General features: G+C 38.3%; 1 protein-coding gene across 1 annotated transcript in view; it reads left to right on the top strand.

The window, feature by feature from the left end:
- The window catches only part of IQUB (IQ motif and ubiquitin domain containing), a 72,763-nt gene that overhangs the window by 35,373 nt on the left and 14,799 nt on the right, over positions 1-22,591 (top strand). Inside the window, exons 8-9 of the mRNA XM_061166393.1 lie at positions 7,923-8,098; positions 18,322-18,492. Coding sequence (XP_061022376.1) covers positions 7,923-8,098; positions 18,322-18,492 — 347 coding nt within the window. The remainder of the gene's footprint in view (positions 1-7,922; positions 8,099-18,321; positions 18,493-22,591) is intronic.

Here is a 22,591-nt window from a genome sequence, read left to right as displayed (position 1 = left end):
TAAACTGGATATCATGAAAGTTAGTGGTTATTACAGAAGAGGGCAGAAACAATACTTATGGCTTCAGATACTTACCTTTCGATGCAGACTAGTGTTAAAAGTAAACCTAAAATTTTACTGAAAGGAAAATGTAGATTCTAATTATGTAAATTATATATAAATGTAATGTATTCTGAAATAACCCTGCAGTGCAACAAGTGAGTAATAATCATGCTTGGACTATAAGAACTGAAGAGTACGTTTTACTTGATTGAATTATATGTAATAGAATGTAAGAGGAAGCAAACTTATGTCAAAGGATATTTACCCAAAGCAAGTCTTTAAACCTAATGATGAAAAATGATAAGCTTTTGGGTAAAGATAACTGAAATGAAAAGCAAAAATTCTGTCCCAGTGGAAGGGTTTTATGGTCTGTCCAACTAGGGACAGGCAAAGAGACATGTTCGCTTCTTTGAGAAGGCATTATGCCTTTCTCACTTTTGTACCATCAAACCTTATATAGTTCCTTTCAGATAGTAATTGTTCCAAAATTACTGTTGAGTATTTTGAATTGGCAAGGAAGTGATAGGATTTGGGCAAGTATAATACCAGATCAGGGTGAAGAAGGAATTCATAGGGCCTGGACTCCATCTCAGGCCTGTCCATGTTGATCGTGCTAGGCCACCTCTCCAATGGACTCTGAACTCTGTGCTTAGCGCCTGTGGGAATGACAATGGAAGGATAAGACCCCCTCTGGGCAGGGGAATCTTGAAGATCACATCCTGGTTATAGTAGCCTAAGAGAAAACAGACACTAATCACCCCTGCCTCCGGGGAATGTAACCACAGGCTTATTGATTATTAACTGTTTGAACACATAACACATGAATGATTGGGTTATTGTGATTGTATTTACCCTTCCTTTGTAAGCCTCAAGGGATTTGGGCTGGTGGGTTTGGACATAGGGTATACATGGGGTATAAAAAGATTTTCACAAATGCTGGTCGGGGCCCTTGGCTAAGAGGAGACTCTGCCTTGGGCCTGCCGGTGTAATAAACTGCACTCCACTATCTGCATTGTCCTTCTGAGTGAGTTTGTTTCCTGGAAAGCGTGGCTATAACAAGGGAACTAGGTTTTTGAAGTTCAGAGAAAAAATAGGTTTGAATCCATGGCCAGAGTGCAGTTCATGCAATTCTGAAGCTTCATCATTCTGACAATAAAGTAATAAATCATCTCTATGTAAATGGAAAGAATTGCATGCTAATTAAGTAAATATGGCTTTCCACTAGTAAAGCAACTAATAAGTTCCCATTGTAAAGGACTCATAAATGTCAAAAACTAGAGTGACTTCGTGGAATATTTTTTTGGAATAAAGAACAGTAGGTCACCATTTCTACTTTTGTTTTGAACAGAGAACAAACATGGCTTAAATGATTTTAAGTTCCCCATCTGAATGTATGCCCCAGGGGATCAAAGCCACCCTGTTATCTCTGAATAATCATGGAGAATGGGAGGCATGCCCAGAAGACATGACCTTCCAGAGAAGGCTTGTGATTTAACTGACAAAAACCGGGCCAGGGACCAGGCTTGATCACTCAAGAGCTTTTGTATAGCAGAGTTTTATTAAAGTATAAAAAGGGGACAGGGAAAGCTTCTGACATAGACATCAGAAGAGGGATGGATACTGCCCCCCTCGCTAGTGTTAGCAAGGGGGTTATGTACTTTTTAAATTAGTTATTACAATAAATCAAAAGAATGTCTGGAGGTTGTAAAGATCTTACTAGACCCACTCCCATAATTTACATTTTAAGATAACAGGATTAGTCAGAAGGTTTTCAGGAAGGAGAAACTGTCCTCAAGCAGGATACATTGTTGTTATATAATCCTTAGTACAGAGTTTAAACTGAGTTGTTTGTTGTGTAATCATGATTTCAGGGATTAAAGAAAAAAGTTTTATGTGACTAAGACTAAGAAATGTAGAGAGAAAAAAAAAAGTTCGTCCTTTCCTCCTGCTTGAGAATTCCAGACCCCTGTCTCCTCCTTGAGAACCCCAGACCTGCTCTGTCCTTGGGGACCCCCAGACTTAGCAGCCTGCCTAGGAATTGACTCTCACCATCCTCCCTGTCCCAGTACACAGCGTTCAGGTGCCTGATTTAAATTTGTGCTGTGCTTCATTGCTCAGTCATGTCCAACTCTTTGAAACCCCATGGACTGTAGCCCATCAGGTTCCTCTGTCCATGGGATTCTCCAAGCAAGAATACTGGAGTGGGCTGCCATGCCCTCCTCCAGGGGATCTTCCACATTGCAGGTGGATTCTTTATTATCTGAACCACTGGGGAAGCCCGATTTAAATTTGAGGCTTACTTATATAAAATCCCCCCAAATTGACCTTACTGCAATTTTTGTTTCATCCCATGCATTGTGATATATAGTGCTTTTTTTAAAAAAAAAATTATCGCCTCAGATTTCTCCAGGCAAGAATACTGAAGTGGGTAGCCATCTCCAGGGAATCTTCCTAACCCAAGGATCCAACCTGGGTCTTCTGTTTTGTAGGCAGATTCTTTACTGTCTAAGCCACCAGAGAAGCCCCTTTATTTCCATAATGGTTGATAGTCATACCTTTTTTGATTAAGTATTATTTTTGATAGAATTTCTTACATTTCTAAGTAGATAGAAATATATTTCTTTTTTAAACTTTGTTATTAATTGTAGTTGAATTGCACTGTGTCAAAAAATGCAGTCTTTGTCATTTCTGATTTGGGGGGTTTATGTTTTCTTCCATTCCTACTCCTAGAATTTATTTCTTCTTGTTGTTCAGAGTAATGTCTGACTCTTTGCAACCCTTTGGACTGCAGCACGCCAGATTTCCCTGTCCTTCACTGTCTCCTGGAGTTTGCTCAAACTCATATCCAGTGTTGATGATGTTATCCAACCATCTCATCCTCTGTTGTCCCCTTCTCCTGACATCAGTCTTTCCCAGCATCAGGGTCTTCTCCAGTGAGTTGGCTCTTCACATCAGGTGGCCAAAGTATTGGAGCTTCAGCATCAGTCCTTCCAGTGAATATTCAAGGTTGATTTCCTTTAAAAGTATAGAATTCATTTAGATTTATATAAACTTAATTAATATTCAGGGTTGATTTTCTTTAAATTTAGTTAAATTTATAGAATTTATTTAAATTTATATAAATGTTTCATAGAGCTTTGAAAATAAGATACACTTTCATCTTTGATGTTTAGAGCTTGATGTATATTAATTTCAACTTGTTAATCATACTGTGGCAATTTGATTTTTAATTCTTTACTTGACTCTCATAGATTAACTCATTTGCATTGTTTGTTTATATAAAATAAAATATACTCACCATAGTAGTGTTTATAACTGATAGAAGTTTTGCTTTATATGGCTTGATGGGCTGTGATTTTCAGTATAAATATTCATGACGGTCATCATAAAACTGATGAAAGTCATACCTTTCATCATAAAATTATCTTCTACTCCAAGGTTTGAATTTTTAGTCTTTTCCCTCCTATTTTCAAAATATTAATATTGCTGCATCTGTTTTTTTGTTGTTGTTCATATTTATCATCCTTTTGTGCTTGACCTTAGTCTTTGGCATCACTTTAAGTGTACCTTTGGAAAATATTATGTCATTGGATTTTTTAAAAAATATAACATTTTATTTTCAGTCAAAAATTGAGCCATTTCATATTTTTAAATGTAATCATTATGTCTGATTTTGCTTCTGTCATCTTGCTTTATGCTTTTTGTTTCTAATTTTTTGGCCTTTTTCTGCACAAACATTAATGATTGTTAATATTTTCTGCAATGATCTGAAATGTAAGCATTCTTTTTTTATTCCTTCTTAAAGTTTGCCAAAGATGTTCTTAAAAGAGGTTAACTATCAAATGGATTTATAGCCCACCCTTTTCTCTAGTTCTGAGTCCCTGAATTAAGGTTTGCTACCTTCTGCTAGAGCATTCACTTTCTGAGATGAGACAGCAGCTGTTTGAGGGACGACACTTGTGCCTTCTTGAGTGTCTTCCAGTGGTAACTGCAACTGTGTCTTAAAGAACTTCCCTGAAAGTTTCTACCACATGGATCACACCTGTCTCTGATTTCTAGTATTGATTCCAGTCTCTCCTTCTCCTCCCCCTATTTCATATTTCTTGTATCATTTCTAGAAGAACGTAGGAGAGGGCAGCTAGCAGTCTGTATACAAACCTTCATCTTGTCAGAAACTTGGCATGTCATATATTAAAAAAGAACTAGACCTGGATGGGACATGAAATTATGTCAAATTATATACAGTTTAAGAAAGGGAAAAGCTTTTGTCTGGAAAAGAGAAAATCTAAGTGTACTGTGACAGTTATCTCTGGTGCCATGTCATGCAGAGTAGACTGACTATGTTTTGCCTCACAGGCTAGGACTGGGACCAGGGAGAGCAAATGAAATCTGTCCACACTTCTAGGAGGAGAATCCATCTTAAATGGGGACGAGTGTTGAACTGTGTAATTTCTAAGGTTCTTTCCAACACTGTTTTTCCTTTAATGTAATTTTGACATTGTTTGCAATGTTGGATATAAAACAGTTTTTTCCCCAAATTTAGCGTGTATAAGACATGAATGTAGTGCTTGTTAAAATAAATACATCTGAGCCCAGAAATTTTGATTTGTTTAAGTTTGGGGTAGGATCTAGTACTTTGTATTTTCTCTGGTTAATTTTAAGAATGTAGCATAATCTTTAGGTAAATTAAGTTTATAAAAATGCTATTCTATGGCATTTTATGATTTGCTTTTAGAGTAACACATTCTTTTTAAAAAATTTTTTATATTGGAGTATAATTGATTCACAATGTTATATGAAAGTTGCTCAGTCATGTCTGAGTGGGTAGCCTTTCCCTTCTCCAGGGGAATCTTCCCAACCCAGGCATTGAACCCAGGTCTCCCACATTGCAGGCAGCTTCTTTACCAGCTGAGCCACAGGGGAAGCCCAAGAATACTGGAGTGGGTAGCCTCTCCCTTCTCCAGCAGACCTTCCCAACCCAGGAATTGAACCAGGGTCTCCTGCATTGCAGGCAGATTCTTTACCAACTGAGCTACCAGGGAAGCAAAGTTGTGTGAGTTTCAGGTATACAGCAAAGTGATTTATACACACACACACATATGTTCTTTTTCAGATTCTTTTCCACTATAGGTTACTATAGAGTACTGAGTTCAGTTACCTCTGCTATGCAGTAGGTCCTTGTTGATTATCTATCTTATATATTGTAGTGTGCAACACATTCTTTGTTGATAGTAACCAACACTTTGTAGTGTGCAACACATTTTTTATTGATAGTAACCATCACTATGAACAAAGCTGGTGGAGGTTATGGAATTCTAGTTGAGTTATTTTAAATTTGAAAAGATGATGCTGTTAAAGTGCTGCACTCAATATGCCAGCAAATTTGGAAAACTGAGCAGTGGCCACAGGACTAGAAAAGGTCAGTTTTCATTCCAATACCAAAGAAGGGCAATGCCAAGGAATGTTCAAACTACTTTACGGTTGCACTCCTTTCACATGCTAACAAGGTAATGCTCAAAATCCTTCAAGTTAGGCTTCAACAGTATGTGCACCAAGAACTTCCCAGTGTACAAGCTGGATTTAGACATGGCAGAGGAACCAGAGAGCAAATTGCCAACGTCTACTGGATCATAGAGAAAGCAAGAGAATTCCAGAAAAACACCTACTTCTGCTTCACTGACTAAGCTAAAGACTTTGAATGTGTGGATCATAACAAACTGTGAAACATTCTTAAAGAGATCGGAATACTGGACCACCTTACTTGCCTCCTGAGAAACCTGTATGCAGGTCAAGAAGCAACAGTTAGGACCAGACATGGAACAACAGACTGGTTCCACATTGGGAAAGGAGTATGTCAAGGCTGTATATTGTCACCCTACTAATTTAACTTACATGAAGAGTACATCACGTGAAATGCTGGGCTGGATGAAGCACAAGCTGGAATTAAGATTGCAGGGAGAAATATTAATAACCTCAGATATGCAGATGACACCATCCTTTGGCAGAAAGCAAAAAGGAACTAAAGAGTCTTTTGATGAAGATGAAAGGGGAGAGTGAAGAAGCTGGCTTAAAGCTCAACATTCAGAAAACTAAGATCATGGCATCCGGTCCCATCACTTCATGGTTAATAGATGGGGAAACAGTGAGAGACTTTATTTTGGAGGGGCTCCAAAATCACTGCAGATGGTGACTGCAGCAATGAAATTAAAAGATGCTTGCTCCTTGGAAGAAAAGGTATGACAAACCTAGACAGTGTATTAAAAAGCAGAGACATTATTTTGCCAACAAAGTATAGTCAAAGCTATGGTTTTTCTGTTAGTCATGTATGGATATGAGAGGTGGACCATAAAGAAACAGAATGCTGAAGAATTGATGCCTTTGAACTGTGGTATTGAAGACTCTTGGAGTCCCTTGTATGGCAAGGAGATCAAACCAGTCAATCCTAAAGGAAATCAACTCTGAATATTCATTGGAAGGACATGCTGAAGCTGAAGCTCCAATACTTCAGTCACCTGATGTGAAGAACTGACTCATTTGAAAAGACCCTGATGTTAGGAAAGATTGAGGGCTGGAGGAGAAGGGGACGACAGAGGATGAGATAATTGGATGGTATCACCAACTCAATGAACATGAGTTTGAGCAAACTCTGGGAGATGGTGAAGGACAGGGAAGCCTGGCGTGCTGCAGTCCATGTGGTTGCAAAAAATCATACACAACTGAGGGACTGGATAACAACAACAACACTTTGGTGGTGTCCAACGCTAAGTCATGTCCAACTCTTGTGTCCCCATGAACTATAGCCCACCAAAGTATCTGTCCATGGGATTTCCCAGGCAACAATACTGCAGTGGGTTGCCATTTCCTTCTCCAGGGCATCTGTCTAACCCAGGGATCAAACCCTGCTTTGCAGGTTTGCTTTTTACTGAGTGAGCCACCAGGGAAGTCCTCAAACCCACACTTTAAAATGTTGTAAATATTATTTTAACTTAATTCATTGGTTTGAGTTAGGTGTAAATGTAATTATTTTATAACATTTGCTGATACAATTAGGATTTTGTAAAGAGATGGAAAATGGTACTAAAAGTGCTGGTAATGAAGAAAACAATTGAAGTCAGCAATTCTACATAAAACTGTCAGTTTGGGTACTGGCAGAAGCAGACACCAGGATGGAGTTTGAAGTAAAGATAAAGGGAAGGGAGAGCAGGGAAAGACAGAGTCTTCAGATTGAGATATGAGTTGACACGTGTGAAAGTTGAGAGAGGGAATGAGGAAGGGTGCGGGATGGAGATCCTCAGACAGACAGAACTCTGAGGCAGTCTGAGCCAGCCAGAAGGTCAGCTCCGATATAATAACTGGCCACAGAAGAGGCCACTGTTGGGCAGCCATGGCCAGGCCCTTCTTCTCCCGCGGTTCTTACTTTTTGACTGACAGCTTAGTGAGAAGAGGATGGCCTCTGCCCCAACATGGTTGCAGATCTGAAATGCTGTAGCTGGTACTGTCAGCCACCTGGCCTCCTAGCTACAGTCGTTCTCTTAGAGGGAAGCTGAGCAGGACGCATTCATGGCTGCTTTAAATCCAGGCCGTCTTTTTCCCAATACTGGGGGTGTGTGTGCTTACCTGGAGGCATAATCTGACATCATTTGTGCTGCTGTCTTACGGCTTCTGTTTGCTTGACCCTACTTTTATTGCTTTGTCTCAGCTTCCATTTCATCCTGTTTTTTCATGTATCAGGTATACAATATGAGTGATGCTATTTATGTATAATTTTATTTAAGTTGATATAAAAATAAAATACTGCTTGTGAGGATGTGATAGTAAAAAATGCTCTGTAAAGATGTGGGTGTTTAAAAACTCAAGAGTCTTTCATGTTATTCCTGTAGTCTGGCGACAAGAAGAACTCACACGCATTAACAGGTCTTTCACTGGAGCTGAAAGGAAAGCCGCTTTGTGTGAACTTCTGGAAAAAGAGACGCAGATAATTGCTTCCATTGGGAGACATAGATGTATCACTTACACAGAGAACCAGGAAGCAGAGATACAAAGTTTTTTGGATAAGGTTAGTGAAGTAACATTATTTAAATATGAATGTGTCCTGAGTTTAAAAATATAGAATAATGAAATAAAGAAGACAGTTACATTGTAAGAATTTTCGTGAGTTTTGTTTAGTATTTTTGGTGACATAATTTTTGAAATTTTGTATAATTTTGAAATTATTGAAATTTTGTATAAATTTTCTTCTTTTCTTATACAGCTTTAGAATTTCACTGCAGCCTAGAATAATGATTGATAAGTAACATGAAATTAACATGTTCTTAACAAAAGAGCTTTGGCCATGAAGGAAAACATGGAGACACCATCCTTGTGACTCTGTTCATTTAGACTTAGGCTGTCTATAGAAATTAGGTGAATTGCACATCCCACTGAAATGTAGACTATAGCAGTCACAGAATGTATGGATCTGTGGTGCCCATAGTAAGCCACCTGGGCAAAGAGCTATGGATTAGTGTTTCTGCTTTTGCTTATCAGGTCATTAACTGACTGAAAATTTCTAACCAAAAGGATATATGATTATTGAAAACCATGAAAACATACAATTAAGGGAAAAACGAAAGTAATTACCCTTTTGTGGTAAAACTGCCTCTTTGATATTGGATAGCCTGTTGCCATAGTGACCAATTTCCTTTTATCAGCTTGATCTCTCCAAACAATTAAAAGCCTATCCAGCCACAAGAAGAAAAGGGATGGAGTTCTTTAAAATATTTGCCGGTAATGATTCTAATAGTTATGCGATTGTTGTTATTTGAGAACATTTATTTTTAAAAACCATAATTTTTGATATTATAAATGCCTCCTACTCATCTTGTACACTCTCCTGTTTGATCTCAGTTTTTCTTGTGCTTTAACTCCTACCTGCATCCTGGAGCTCCCTACAGTTTCAGGCCAGAACTCTCTTAGGAGCTTGCAAATCCCGTACTGAATTGCCTACTCTCTTGCTCCTTGGATGTCCCACAGTACAACTCAAGCTGAGATGTCAACCCCTACTTCATCTCGTCTTACCATTCCTCATCCCTTCACCTCCAAAGTGAGGCTCCTATTCTGTAGCACTCACATAGTTTATCTCCATGAATGTCTCATCATGCACTTAAGTTGCTTCAGGCAAAAACCTGGGCATTATTCTTGATGTCCTACTTAGCCACCATCCTCTCTGTTCTGTTAGTTTAATCATTGCCTCAATTCTTTACTTCTTCCTTACAAACTGCCTACCACTGCCTACAGGCAGGTGGCTCTGCCATGACACATTGATGACCTTGCATGTCTACAAATAGGCCGTGTAGGCAAAGACTTGAACTGCAGCTAACGTGAGTCTTGGTGGAATGCCTTGTGAGCCTGCTGGAACTCGAGAGGGTGGGAAGCTTCTGAGGAGATGTTATGGAGCCCCTCAGCTTTCCTGCTTCCCTCTCTCTCCCTGGGAGGCTGTCATGAGAAGGTCTCAACTTGGGTGTGAGAGCTGGACACTGATTTAATTGGATCTGGGTTTCCTTCCCATCTGGATTCCTTTATGTCCCCAAATGAGGCTTTCAACCTCCAGGTTCACTTCCTAATTCCCTCCTCCATCTTCCATATTGCTGCCATAGGGACCTCATCCCACACAGCTCCTCCCCTGCCCTCCGGGGACAAGACTTTTTAGTTGATTCTTGGCACACTTGACCCATCCCCTCATCCCTGCTCACGCACACTGCCAGACTGTTCCAGTTACCCTCAGTTGCACATTCACAGAAAAACCACGTGCTCCCAGTGCTTTTGCTTCTGCTGTGGCCTCTGCATGTAGCATCCTTTCCTTCCTTCCTCAGTAACCAGCTACTCATCTTCAAAACAAGCTCAGATACCCCTGCTTCCAGAAAGGACTCCTGACTCTCTTACTCTAGCCTTTACTGTATACCTTCATGGGCTTCCCCGGTGGCGCTAGTGTGAAAAATCCATCTGCCAATGCAGGAGACATAAGAGACACATGTTCTATCCCGGGATTGGGAAGATGCCCTGGAGAAGGAAATGACACCCCACTCCAGTATTCTTGCCTGGAGAATCCCATGGACAGAGGAGACTTAGCACACTTGCTTGCATATACCTTCATAAGACTTTGTTTCACTTCTGTCTTAGTGCATAGTGGTCAGTTTTATCATGAGGATTATGTTTGAATCCTCCTGGATTCTGAACTTCTTAAGGCAAGAGCTATATCTTTTATCTCCGTATTCTCATATCCTAGCTCAGTGCTCATCATAGAGTATCAATAAGTGCTTGTGGAGGAAGGTAGGGAGGAAAAATAAGGAACAGAAATGCTGCTTTTGTAATTTTATATTTCAGGTACCATAAGAAAATATGCAGTGTATATGCTATCGTTTCAAATGCTTAAATATCTTCATTCTAGAAACGATGAGTCCTACTGTATGGAAGCCATAATATTCACACTTCTCCTGAGTCATATTTTGAACTAAACATAATTCCTTTTAGCAAGTTGCTTTTTGTTGAATCCAACTTCATCACTGGGCCCTGTGTTCTTTATGTGTCTGATTGTTAACTGTCAGAGGGCAGCGTGAACCCGGGGCTCAAGAAGGAGCTGGAGGCCTCTGAGGTGCCAGTGGACCAGGAAGAGGGTGGCACTCACCTGCCTTGTTTAGGACTGAACCTTGTGCTGGATTTCCCGCTTGTGCTTTATCTGCTGCTTTGTTTCCTTTGGCTGTTTTAAATTCTTCTTGTAAATACTTATACAATGTTTATTCTTATTATGCCTTTATACCCCTCACCCCACCCCCAACTTCCAACCTCATGTCTAGCAAAATCTCTAAACATGTTTTGAAGTATAGAGAGTCCAGAGGGAGATCAAGTCCCAACATATAAAAGTGCTTCTGGAGCCAGTTGATGATGGTTACTTCTGTTGTCAAGTATAGCTAAGAAGTTCTTTCCGTTTCAGTTCAGTCGCTCATTCATTTCCGACTCCTTGCAGCTCCATGGACCACAGCATGGCAGGCCTCCCTGTCCATCACCAACTCTCAGATTCTGCCCAAACCCATGTCCATGAGTCGGTGATGCCATCCAACCATCTCATCCTCTGTCGTCCCCTTCTCCTCCTGCCCCCAATCCCTCCTAGCATCAGGGTCTTTTCAAATGAGTCAGCTCTTCGCATGAGGTGGCCAAAGTATTGGAGCCTCAGCTTCAACATCCATCCTTCCAATGAACAGCCAGGACTGATCTCCTTTAGGATGGACTGGTTGGATCTCCTTGCTGTTTCAAAGGGACTCTAAAGAGTCTTCTCCAACACCACAGTTCAAAATCATCAATTCTTCAGCGCTCAGCCTTCTTTATAGTCCAATTCTTACATCCATACATGACCACTGGAAAAACCATAACCTTGACTAGATGGACCTTTGTTGGCAAAGTAATGTCTCTGCTTTTTAATATGCTGCCTAGCTTGGTCATAACTCTCCTTCCAAGGAGTACGTGTCTTTTAATTTCATGGCTGCAATCACCATCTGCAGTGATTTTGGAGCCCAGAAAAATAAAGTCAGCCATTGTTTCCACTGTTTCCCCATCTATTTGCCATGAAGTGATGGGACCAGATGCCATGATCTTAGTTTTCTGAATGTTGAGCTTTAAGCCAATTTTTTCACTCTCCTCTTTCACTTTTATCAAGAGGCTCTTTAGTTCCTCTTCACCTTCTGCCATAAGGGTGGTGTCATCTGCATGTCTGAGGTTATTGATATTTCTCCCGGCAATCTTGGTTCCAGCTTACACTTCTTACAGCCCAGCATTTCTCGTGATGTACTCTGCATATAAGTTAAACAAACAGGGTGACAATATACAGCATTGACGCACTCCTTTTCCTATTTGGGACCAGTCTGTTGTTCCATGTCCTGTTCTAACTGTTGCTTCCTGACCTGCATACAGATTTTGCAAGAGGCAGGTCAGGTGATCTGGTATTCCCATCTCCTTCAGAATTTTCCACAGGTTATGGTGATCCACACAGTCAAAGGCTTTGGCATAGTCAATAAAGCAGAAATAGATGTTTTTCTGGAACTCTCTTGCTTTTTTGATGATCCAGCAGATGTTGGCAATTTGATCACTTGTTCCTCTGCCTTTTCTAAAACCAGCTTGAACATGGAAGTTCATGGTTCACATATTGCTGAAGCCTGGCTTGGAGAATTTTGAGCATTACTTTACTAGCATGTGAGATGAGTGCAATTGTGCAGTAGTTTGAGCATTCTTTGGTGTTACCTTTCTTTGGGATTGGAATGAAAACTGACCTTTTCCAGTGCTGTGGCTACTGCTGAGTTTTCCAAATTTGCTGACATATTGAGTGCAGCACTTTCACAGCATCACCTTTCAGGGTTTGAAATAGCTCAACTGGAATTCCATCACCTCCACTAGCTTTGTTCCTAGTGATGCTTTCTAAGGCCCACTTGACTTGACATTCCAGGATGTCTGGCTCTAGGTGAGTGATCACAGCATCTTGATTATCTGGGCTGTGAAGATGTTTTTTGTACAGTTCTTCTGCGTATTCTTGCCACCTCTTCTTAATATCTTCTACTTCTGTTAGGTCCCTGCCATTTCTGTCCTGTATTGTGCCCATCTTTGCATGAAATGTTCCCTTGGTATCTCTTAATTTTCTTGAAGAGATCCCTAGTCTTTCCCATTCTGTCGTTTTCCTCTATTTCTTTGCACTGATCACTGAGGAAGGCTTTCTTATCTCTCCTTGCTATTCTTTGGAACTTTGCATTCAAATGGGTATATCTTTCCTTTTCTCCTTTGCTTTTTGCTTCCCTTCTTTACACAGCTCTTTGTAAGGCTTCCTCAGACAGCCACTCTGCTGTTTTGCATTTCTTTTTCTTGGGGATGGTCTTGATTCCTGTTTCCTGTACAATGTCACGAACCTCTGTCCATAGTTCATCAGGCACTCTATCAGATCTAGAAGTTCTTTAAATTTCTCCCAAAAAGATGAGATGTGGACATTTTATTCCTGAGAATTCCTGTGAAGAAGACATTATTTTGTTGTCATTTGTTTTGTTTTCTTGTTTGGTAAATATGTTGATTAGTTTAAGGGTGAAATCTGAGACCCTGAATGATCCTGAGTATAGGAAGAATTGCCAGGTAATTGTGCCAGAAACATTGAGGTCCTTGAGTGTTGCTGGAGAGAAGGAAGGGGAAGACACCGTTAGAGGTCAGTGGGGCAGAGTGTGGCTTCTGTAATTTCATTAATTACAGCACTAACTAATAGAAGTGTTTAGTGCAAGAGGATTCTTTCTTTCTTTTTTTTCAGTAAGAGGAAAAAGAACAAGAGAAATGACTAGGCCTTAGCATCCAGACTGATTCAGGGCAACACACAAAGGTGCAAGATCAGAAGATTGCAAAAAGAATGAAAATGTTGGCCACAAGAACTTGTAGAAATCACGAAAAAGGTTTTTTGTGGGTTGGAGGTTTTAGAATTGGGGTTCTGAACCTATGGTTACCCCAGCTGATAAACCACTTAATCTCACCAATCTCCAGGCTAAGACTCAGAAGAAATGGGTGTTTTAGCTGATATAAGAGAATTTTACCTCAGTTGTGACCAAAATGTTACATAGGGCAAGACGAATACAACCATGGACTGGAACAACTACACTTGAAATCAGTCCTCATTCGATGAGATAACATAATTCATACATTCTCTAAAAATATTGACTAATGGTTGCTTTTCACCTGCTTTTAACCTCTATAGTAAACTGTGAAATCTTTGTTACTCTTATACAAAATTAATTTAAATTACATTTTTATATATGGTTCTGTAATGAACATCATAGAATACAGTTAAGGTAGATTTTACGGTTAGTCCTTTGTTATAAATTCCGATACCAGTTCTCTTCCTTTTCATGCCTGTCTGCCTCTTCCCACCCCACCCTACCCATGCCTGGCAATGTCTCTAGTAAGTATTCAGGAGGAGTCAGCACTGATTTCATAAAACTTGAAGTAACTTATTCTACAGGTTTTTTTGATTGCTAGGAAAAAAATAGCTTGAATTAATCCTTAAGACTAGACCAGGTCAGAGTGTTTTGAAATGTGAATACTAACAGCCAGGGCCATGATGTGGATTTTAAGATCCACATTTCATGCTATAATATATGGATGTATAAAGAGAATATTTACTTTCCTATAATTTGGAAAAAACTTTGGAAAATGATATTCATGGTTTGGTTTTAGTTTAATTTCAATATGTCTAAGTATTATGCAGTATATTGAATTAATGTTTATATTTTATCGAGGACACAGAATTTCTCTTGAGTAATGAATGATTATTGTTTTGAATTAGCCCAATAAAAGCACTGAACTAATCAGTTACTAGGGGTTCTATACTAAGCCTATATTCTCCATAAAAGGGTTAATCTATTTAACCCTTTAAGATTTTTGAAGTATTATTTAAACAGTCTAATTTTATCCCATCAAACATTGACAGCCACAGGTTGTCAGATGTTAAAAACTCGCAAATTGACAGAGGTGAAGAAATTCAGGTCAAGAAATTTTAAAGAAAAATCATCAACCAGTTTCTAATATATCTTGGGTGCTGCTTACCGAAATTGTGTAAAGAGACAATTTGAATTTGAATTTCTGCAAGAGGTTTTCCCTGGGGTCAGGGCCATTTATTTCTTTAAATCTCTTTGATTCACATACTGTGTCTCACAATCACAAGCTAAAAAACTGCAATCTGTGTTAACTGTGTCATTTAGTTTTGTTTTTCTCCTTACTCAGGTGGCCAGCAGCTAATGGGATGGAAAAATGCAACCAGCTCTTTCCTCTCTCTCAGCACCACAGTACACAGGGGTGTCCTCTGTGGATGAACAAAATCCCTTAGCTGTGTAAAAGAGCTACTACCCAGTAGCTCTGGGAGTTAGTGTTATTCTTAATGTGTGCCCTGAGGGACTAGAGTATTAATTTAGGGGAAAGAAAAGACCTGCTCTCATAGTGCAGTCATTTCTTCTCTTTGGTGGAAGCTTGCTGCTCTCAAGGTTTTTGTTATCTCCCCACCTTCCCGTCCTCAGAGTGTGTCTTCCTGCTGTTCTTCCGTTTCTCTCCTCCAGAATCTATGCTGTCTCATCTGTTGGCACCTAAATGGAATTTATTATGCTCTTGTTTTCTGAAGCAATTTAAGAACATGACTATTGTACGTTTGTTATTAAAGCCACAGAATTAAAAAAAAATAGAAAAGAGAAGTAAGCAAAGTTGACATTTTCCTGCCTCAGAGTAATAAAAAAATTACCTTAAAGACTGAAATGAAAAAAGCTTAGACCTGAAGACCATGTTATCCATGTTGACAGAAATACATCCAAGTATCAAAACAACGTTGCCAAACAGATTTTTTTTTAAAATATCTTTTCAGTGTTGACACTAGGGAACTCAAACTTCGAATCTAGGACTCTGATTGTATCACTCAGTTTACTTTTAATCTGGCTAATTCTTAGTTATTTTTCAGTTTTATGTTAAATATTATTTTCTTTTCAACAGTTAAATGCTTCATATCAACTTGAAGTTACCTGTTTACCTGCATCGGAAGCATAATCAACTTTTATTTCAATTATTTTTAAATTTTTCTATGCCATTAGATTGGAGTTCATGAAATTGGAATTTATCTACTTGCTACCTAGTACATGGAATAATATACAATAAGCACAGTAAATATTTCTTGAATGAATGAGTGAAAATTATAGGCCCTGTGAAATACATAAAACTACATAAGAAATTTATTTCTTATAATCTGTAAGGAAAATAGAATTAGCAAACAAAATAATTATAGAACTATTTGGACCCAAATTGCATTGCCCTGAGTTATTGAAATATAGATACTGAATATTCTGTGTGTGTGTTTGTGTGTTTGTTTTTAACAAATACAATAGAACTTTGGATAATAGTGATTTCAGTGATTTCATACCACAGTAGTTAAGGATCTTTACAAAAAAGAGGATTTATGTTAAAAATTGAAGGGTAGAAAGGATTTGATGTTGAATATTTTTGGAAAAATACAGGGTATTACTATATTGTAGTATCTTAGATGGGACCAAGAACTTGGAGGAAAGGTAGAATTAAATCAATACCACAGCTAAGAAGAAGCACAATAGAGTAGATGAACTAAGCATTTCATTAAAAGGTTATTGTACTTGGATTATTACAAATGAAATAACTTATCAGCCTGCAGAGCTGAAGGTATTGTTCACATTACTGGAAGAAAAGAAAAGAAATTACATTTAATAGCATTTCCCTGAGGAAAACTCTGCAGATTAAGGCTTTAGACTTTAGAAGATTACTGTATGAAATGTATCCTAAGATTGCTTATTCCTTAGAAGTTTCAAAAAGAGCTTTGCAATAAATACTAGATTTCAATAACACTCTGAGATCTACCCCAAACAAGAGTATATCCATGAAAACAATATATTTTTAAAATTTCCAAGTGATATTAATTAAATCATAAAATATTTTTTATTGAGCTATTTCCCTCTTATAATCTTAATAAATCTTATTAATTTATCAGTCTGATAATTAACTTTACATTATTTAATATTAGATTTATGCTCTAAAAATAGAAATTAATCAGAGAGCTGCAGCTTTTCATTTGCTAGATTAAAACTAGAACTGAGGATCTAAAGTTTCTAATGAAGATTCCTAGCTCTGCACAACATCCACTTTACCTTTGATCAGAAAATGATGCCATTACTTTAAAACATATCAAATACATTTGTTGTTAAATAGTAGTTTGATAGTTTTCAATGTAATTGAGCTAATATGAAATGTAAAAAACAAAAAGGTAAATTGAGGCTGTAACTAAGAATTCCTCATACTGTTGTCATACTAAATAAATACAGGCTTGTATAGTTTCTCTGTCTGGCTATTCTACATTCCTCATGATTTGTTCCAATATGTGGGCTTCTCTTTAAGCTTTAAACTGTATCAAATCTGAGACTGAAATGCTTGCAAGTATGGCATAAATTGAACTACAGGTCTCCCAAGCCTCAAATTATCAGTCTACAAAAAATACAGCATTGAACGGTTAGAAGTTCTGATCAACATAGTCGCCTTTTTTTGATAAATTATAATCAGGGAAAGAAACTCAGCAGCTTTATACATTAAAGTAGAACAGTCACTGAGTTTTCACTGTGCTCTTTCTAGGTCAACAAATCTTCTCTTAAAGTTGTGGTAGTCTTGGCAGGAGGGAACCAAAGCACTGGCAAACACAGTCTCTAAATATTCTGTTGGTGTCCTGAGTCAGCTGAGGACTCACTATTTCCTGTCTCTGAATTCTTAGAGTGGGACTCCCTGTATGAGCTTCAGGGCAGATTAACTCCATCTTTGAGCCTCAGTTCAGGAGGTGGGCTAGGATGAGACGCACCAAGCCAGATCTGGAAATAGAAAGTGAGAATCTTACTGATCATCAGGGAGGCAGGGGCCAAAGCACTGCTAACGTAGCTAAATACAGATGTTTTACTGTGGACATCTGCTTTGTAAAGAACTGTGAACTTGTTATGGATTTATTTTTATGGGAAACAGAACCATAACTGAGTTCCATTTCACTGTAGTTGTAGGTCTAATATTTTGAGGATTGTAACAATTGTTCCACAAAGGTTGTTCTCAATTGTCAAGGCACATTCATCCAATTCAATATAATTGAACCAAGTAGATTATCATCTTTTTAGCATTCTAAATAGCATGTTTTTCCCAAGGGAAATCTATCAAGCTAACCATCATACTTTGTTGTTGTTTAGTCATTCAGTCGCATCCAACCCTTTTGCAACCCTATGGACTGTAGCCCACCAGGCTGCTCTGTCCATGGCGTTTCCTAGGCATGAGTACTAGTGTGGGTTGCCATTTCCTCCCCCAGGGCATCTTCCGAACCCAGGGATCGGACCTGAGCCTCCTGCATCTCCTACATTAGCAGGCAGATCCTTTACCACTGAGCCACCAGGGAAACCCAGCGATCATACTAGTTAGTACAAATTAGTAGCAAATTCTGAATCTTGAGAAAATATTTGCACTTCTGTAGACTGAAGCTCTCTGATATTTTCCCCCCTAAATTGTTTTACTTTCCCGTGGTCTACAAATTCTTTAATTAATTTTCTAGTCAGAGCCGACTTAGTGACTGAACAACAAAGTTTTAGTGATATTTTTTATTCCTAAGTCACCCGATGATAAGGTTAACTTACAGTAGACGGAATAAAGTTATTTTTGAAACTTTAATTAACTGATCGTTATAATATTATTTTTAAGTGTTCAGCTCCAAAGACGTGGAGAAGATTTGATGGCAAAATAATTGAGTTGGATACACAATTTACCATCAGAGCCAGAGAGCTGCAGAACATCTATAACTGCATCGTGCTGAAGAATGTCGCTCAGGATGAGAGGCTGGATGTACTCTTAACGCTTAAACATACAGTAAAGGTACATTAACTTTCTCTTAGTTTTTGGGTGTCACATCATCAGTAAAAATATTGAATACTAAAATAAATGTTTTCTATTAAGTAATTATAAAGATAATAAATTATTAATCTTATTTTGTCAACAATATATCATTTGGGTACAATTTGGGGAGAATATGGTTTATGCATCAGTACTTATCTAAAAATTCTCAAACTATATGATACATACTAATGTAAATATCACACAGTGAATAGCCTAAATATAAATGTCTCTTTTTGAAATGAATGCAGATATATATATAGCATGAGATTAATGCTCAATAAAACAGCAATTATTGTCCATATATTCTGACACTTGTGATGAAAATTTTATTTTTATCCATTTTAAAGCAGCATTTGTATAAGTATTTTTATTTCTTTTTCCTTATCAGTTATTGATTTAAGGCACATTAAGTAGTTGAGTAAATGGTTCTGATTGGAAGGTCAGTGTCCATAGTTCTTTCACATTACTGCCCATCTTGAAAGCAAAGGCATGAACTCAATTAGGTTATTGGCTGCCTTTACAGAGATGTGTGTCTTGTAACTATGCCTTTGAAGTTAGAGATAGTTAGGAGGAGAAGGAGAAGCAGTAGGTTCAGAGGTAGGAAATAAACATGATATCTCTAGAGGGCAATAAAATGACCAGTTTGGAAAAAAGAGAGTTCAGGTAGGGAGTACAGTAGAAATCCTCTTACCTGATGTAATTAGGACCATTAGCTGGTTAATTAAAAGAGTCAGAGGACAGACTCATAAAAGATAAGTTGTGCATATCTTAATACATTTAACCTAACATAACCACATACACATTTACTGAACGATACTTGATGGAGGATCAAGGCCTTTAAGAATAACTCAAATTCTGATCCTATTTATTGTGGCTGTACAACCTTAGATAAGTTATTGAGTATTTCTGAAACTATTGTTATCTGTAAAGTTAGTTGCTTTGAGGATATAAATGTATACCTGTGTATATACTTATACATACATCTGTATATACAATATAAATAAAATATATAATTTGTATGTCTCAATGTTTACAAATAGGGAGCCCTCAATAAATAAGAAGTATTATTTTGATGACAGTTGCTCATACAGACCAGTGAATCTTGAACTTGAATATACATTAGAATATGTATATGGACAGCTTGAAAGAGATAAAGAATTATATAGAGAAATGGGGAGAGAGAATATGAGAATAAATTAATAGGAATGATATCTAGACCCCATTTCAGAAGAGGTCAGTTGGATCCTCAAGTGTGATAGCAATGTTAAGATTTTTAAAAATCATTCCAGGTCATTGCAATGGGCTCTCAAAGACCACCGATGCAGATCCTTTTGTTAGCCATACCAAGTATGCATTTAAAAAAAAGAAGAACATTATTTTATAATTACTGACTTTACCTTCTGATTCCTTCATTCAAACTATGTTTCTTGTAGTCCCTCTTGGGAAGTTGGAGCAACTTGATTCTATTTTATTACTTCTAAATACTTCTACTTTAATCGCTTAACTCTTATTTGGCCTTTCTTATTCAATCATTTCAATTATTTTATTTAAAATGATTGTGAACTATATAAATATACAGAAATAAACATATCAAGTATATATCTGCAAACGTAAAACTACCAACCCTGTTGCCACCCTCCTGGGCCCAAAACAGGACTTTGTCAGCATCTCCCTTTCTCTTCATATTTTCAATTTACCTTCTCATCCTCTAAAAGTAATTACAATGCTTTCTTTTTCTTTTTTAAAAAAAAATATTGTTTATTTATTTATTTCTAGTTGCTCTGGATCTTTGTTGCTGCACGCAGGCTTTCTCTAGTTGCAGCAAGCAGGGGATACTCTCTAGTTGAGGTGTGAGGCTTCCATTACAGTGACTTCTTTTGTTGAGGAACACAGGCTCTAAGTGCATGGATGTACTTGCTCTGCAATTTGTGGAATCTGTCTGGACCAAGGATCAAGACAGTGTCCCCTGCATTGGCAGGCAGATTCTCAACCACTGGACCACCAGAGAAGTCCCATACTTACTTTCATGGTAGTCATTTCCTTGATTTTTTGTTCATAGTTACCAAACAATAGAATGGGAAAGACTAGAGATCTCTTCAAGAAAACTAGAGATACCAAGGGAACATTTCATGCAAAGATGGGCTCAATAAAGGACAGAAATGGTATGGACCTAATAGAAGCAGAAGATATTAAGAAGAGATGGCAAGAATACACAGAAGAACTGTACAAAAAAGATCTTCATGACCCAGATAATCACGATGGTGTGACCACTCACCTAGAGCCAGACATCCTGGAATGTGAAGTCAAGTGGGCCTTAAGAAGCATCACTAGGAACAAAGCTAGTGGAGGTGATGGAATTCCAGTTGAGCTATTTTAAATCCTAAAAAATGATACTGTGAAAGTGCTGCACTCAATATGTCAGCAAATTTGGAAAACTCAGCAGTGGCCACAGCACTGGAAAAGGTCGGTTATCATTCCAATCCCAAAGACAGGCAATACCAAAGAATGCTCAAACTACCGCACAACTGCACGCATCTCACACGCTAGTAAAGTAATGCTCAAAATTCTCCAAGCCAGACTTCAGCAATATGTGAACCGTGAACTTCCAGATGTTCAAGCTGGTTTTAGAAAAGGCAGAACCAGAGATCAAATTGCCAACATACGCTGGATCATCAAAAAAGCAAGAGAGTTCCAGAAAAACATCTATTTCTGCTTTATTGACTACGCCAAAGCCTTTGACTGTGTGGATCACCATAACCTGTGGAAAATTCTGAAGGAGATGGGAATACCAGACCACCTGACCTGCCTCTTGAGAAAACTATATGCAGGTCAGGAAGCAACAGTTAGAACCAGACATGGAACAACAGACTGGTCCCAAATAGGAAAAGGAGTGTGTCAAAGCTGTATATTGTCACCCTGCTTGTTTAACTTATATGCAGAGTACATCATGAGAAATGCTGGGCTGGAAGAAGCACAAGCTGGAATCAAGATTGCCGGGAGAAATATCAATAACCTCAGATATGCAGATGACACCACCCTTGTGGCAGAAAGTGAAGAAGAACTAAAGAGCCTCTTGATAAAAGTGAAAGAGGAGAGTCAAAAAGTTGGCTTAAAGCTCAACATTCAGAAAACTAAGATCATGGCATCTGGTCCCATCACTTCATGGCAAATAGATGGGGAAACAGTGGAAACAATGGCTGACTTTATTTTTCTGGGCTTCAAAATCACTGCAGATGGTGATTGCAGCCATGAAATTAAGACCCTTACTCCTTGGAAGGAAAGTTATGACCAACCTAGACACAATATTAAGAGGCAGAGATATTACTTTGTCAACAGAGGTCCATCTAGTCAAGGCTATGGTTTTTCCAGTGGTCGTGTATGGATGTGAGAGTTGGACTATGAAGAAAGCTGAGCGCTGAAGAATTGATGCTTTTGATCTGTGGTGTTGGAAAAGACTCTTGAGAGTCCCTTGGACTGCAAGGATATCCAACCAGTCCATCGTAAAGGAGATCAGTCCTGAGTGCTCTTTGGAAGGACTGATGTTGAAGATGAAACTCCAGTACTTTGGCCACCTGATACGAAGAGCTGACTCATTGAAAAGACTTGATGCTGGGAAAGATTAAGGGCAGGAGGAGAAGGGAATGACAGAGGATGAGACGGTTGGATGCCAACTCAATGGACATGAGTTTGGGTAAACTCTGGGAGTTGGTGATGGACAGGGAGGCCTGCCGTGCTGCGGTTCATGGGGTCGCAAAGAGTTGGACATGACTGAGCGACTGAACTGAATTGATACATCTCTAAGTGATATACTGTCATGTTGCTTATTTTTGAATTTTATTTAAATGGAATGAGACAGTAAGTATTATTTTGTGCCTTGCTTCATTTGCTAAACATTAATTTGTAAGATTTAAACTTGTTATTGTATATAGCTCTAGTTAATTCATTTCTGTATAGATAATACTTTATTGTATGAACCAAAAGTGTTAATCGCTCACAGTCACTCAGTTGTATCTGACTCTTTGTGAACCGACCAGGCTTCTCTGTTCATGGAATTCTCCATGCAAGAAAAGTGGAATGG

Source organism: Dama dama, chromosome 18 (assembly GCF_033118175.1).
Source record: "Dama dama isolate Ldn47 chromosome 18, ASM3311817v1, whole genome shotgun sequence".
Lineage (NCBI taxonomy): Eukaryota > Metazoa > Chordata > Mammalia > Artiodactyla > Cervidae > Dama > Dama dama.
This window is presented reverse-complemented; position numbering and strand designations above follow the sequence as displayed.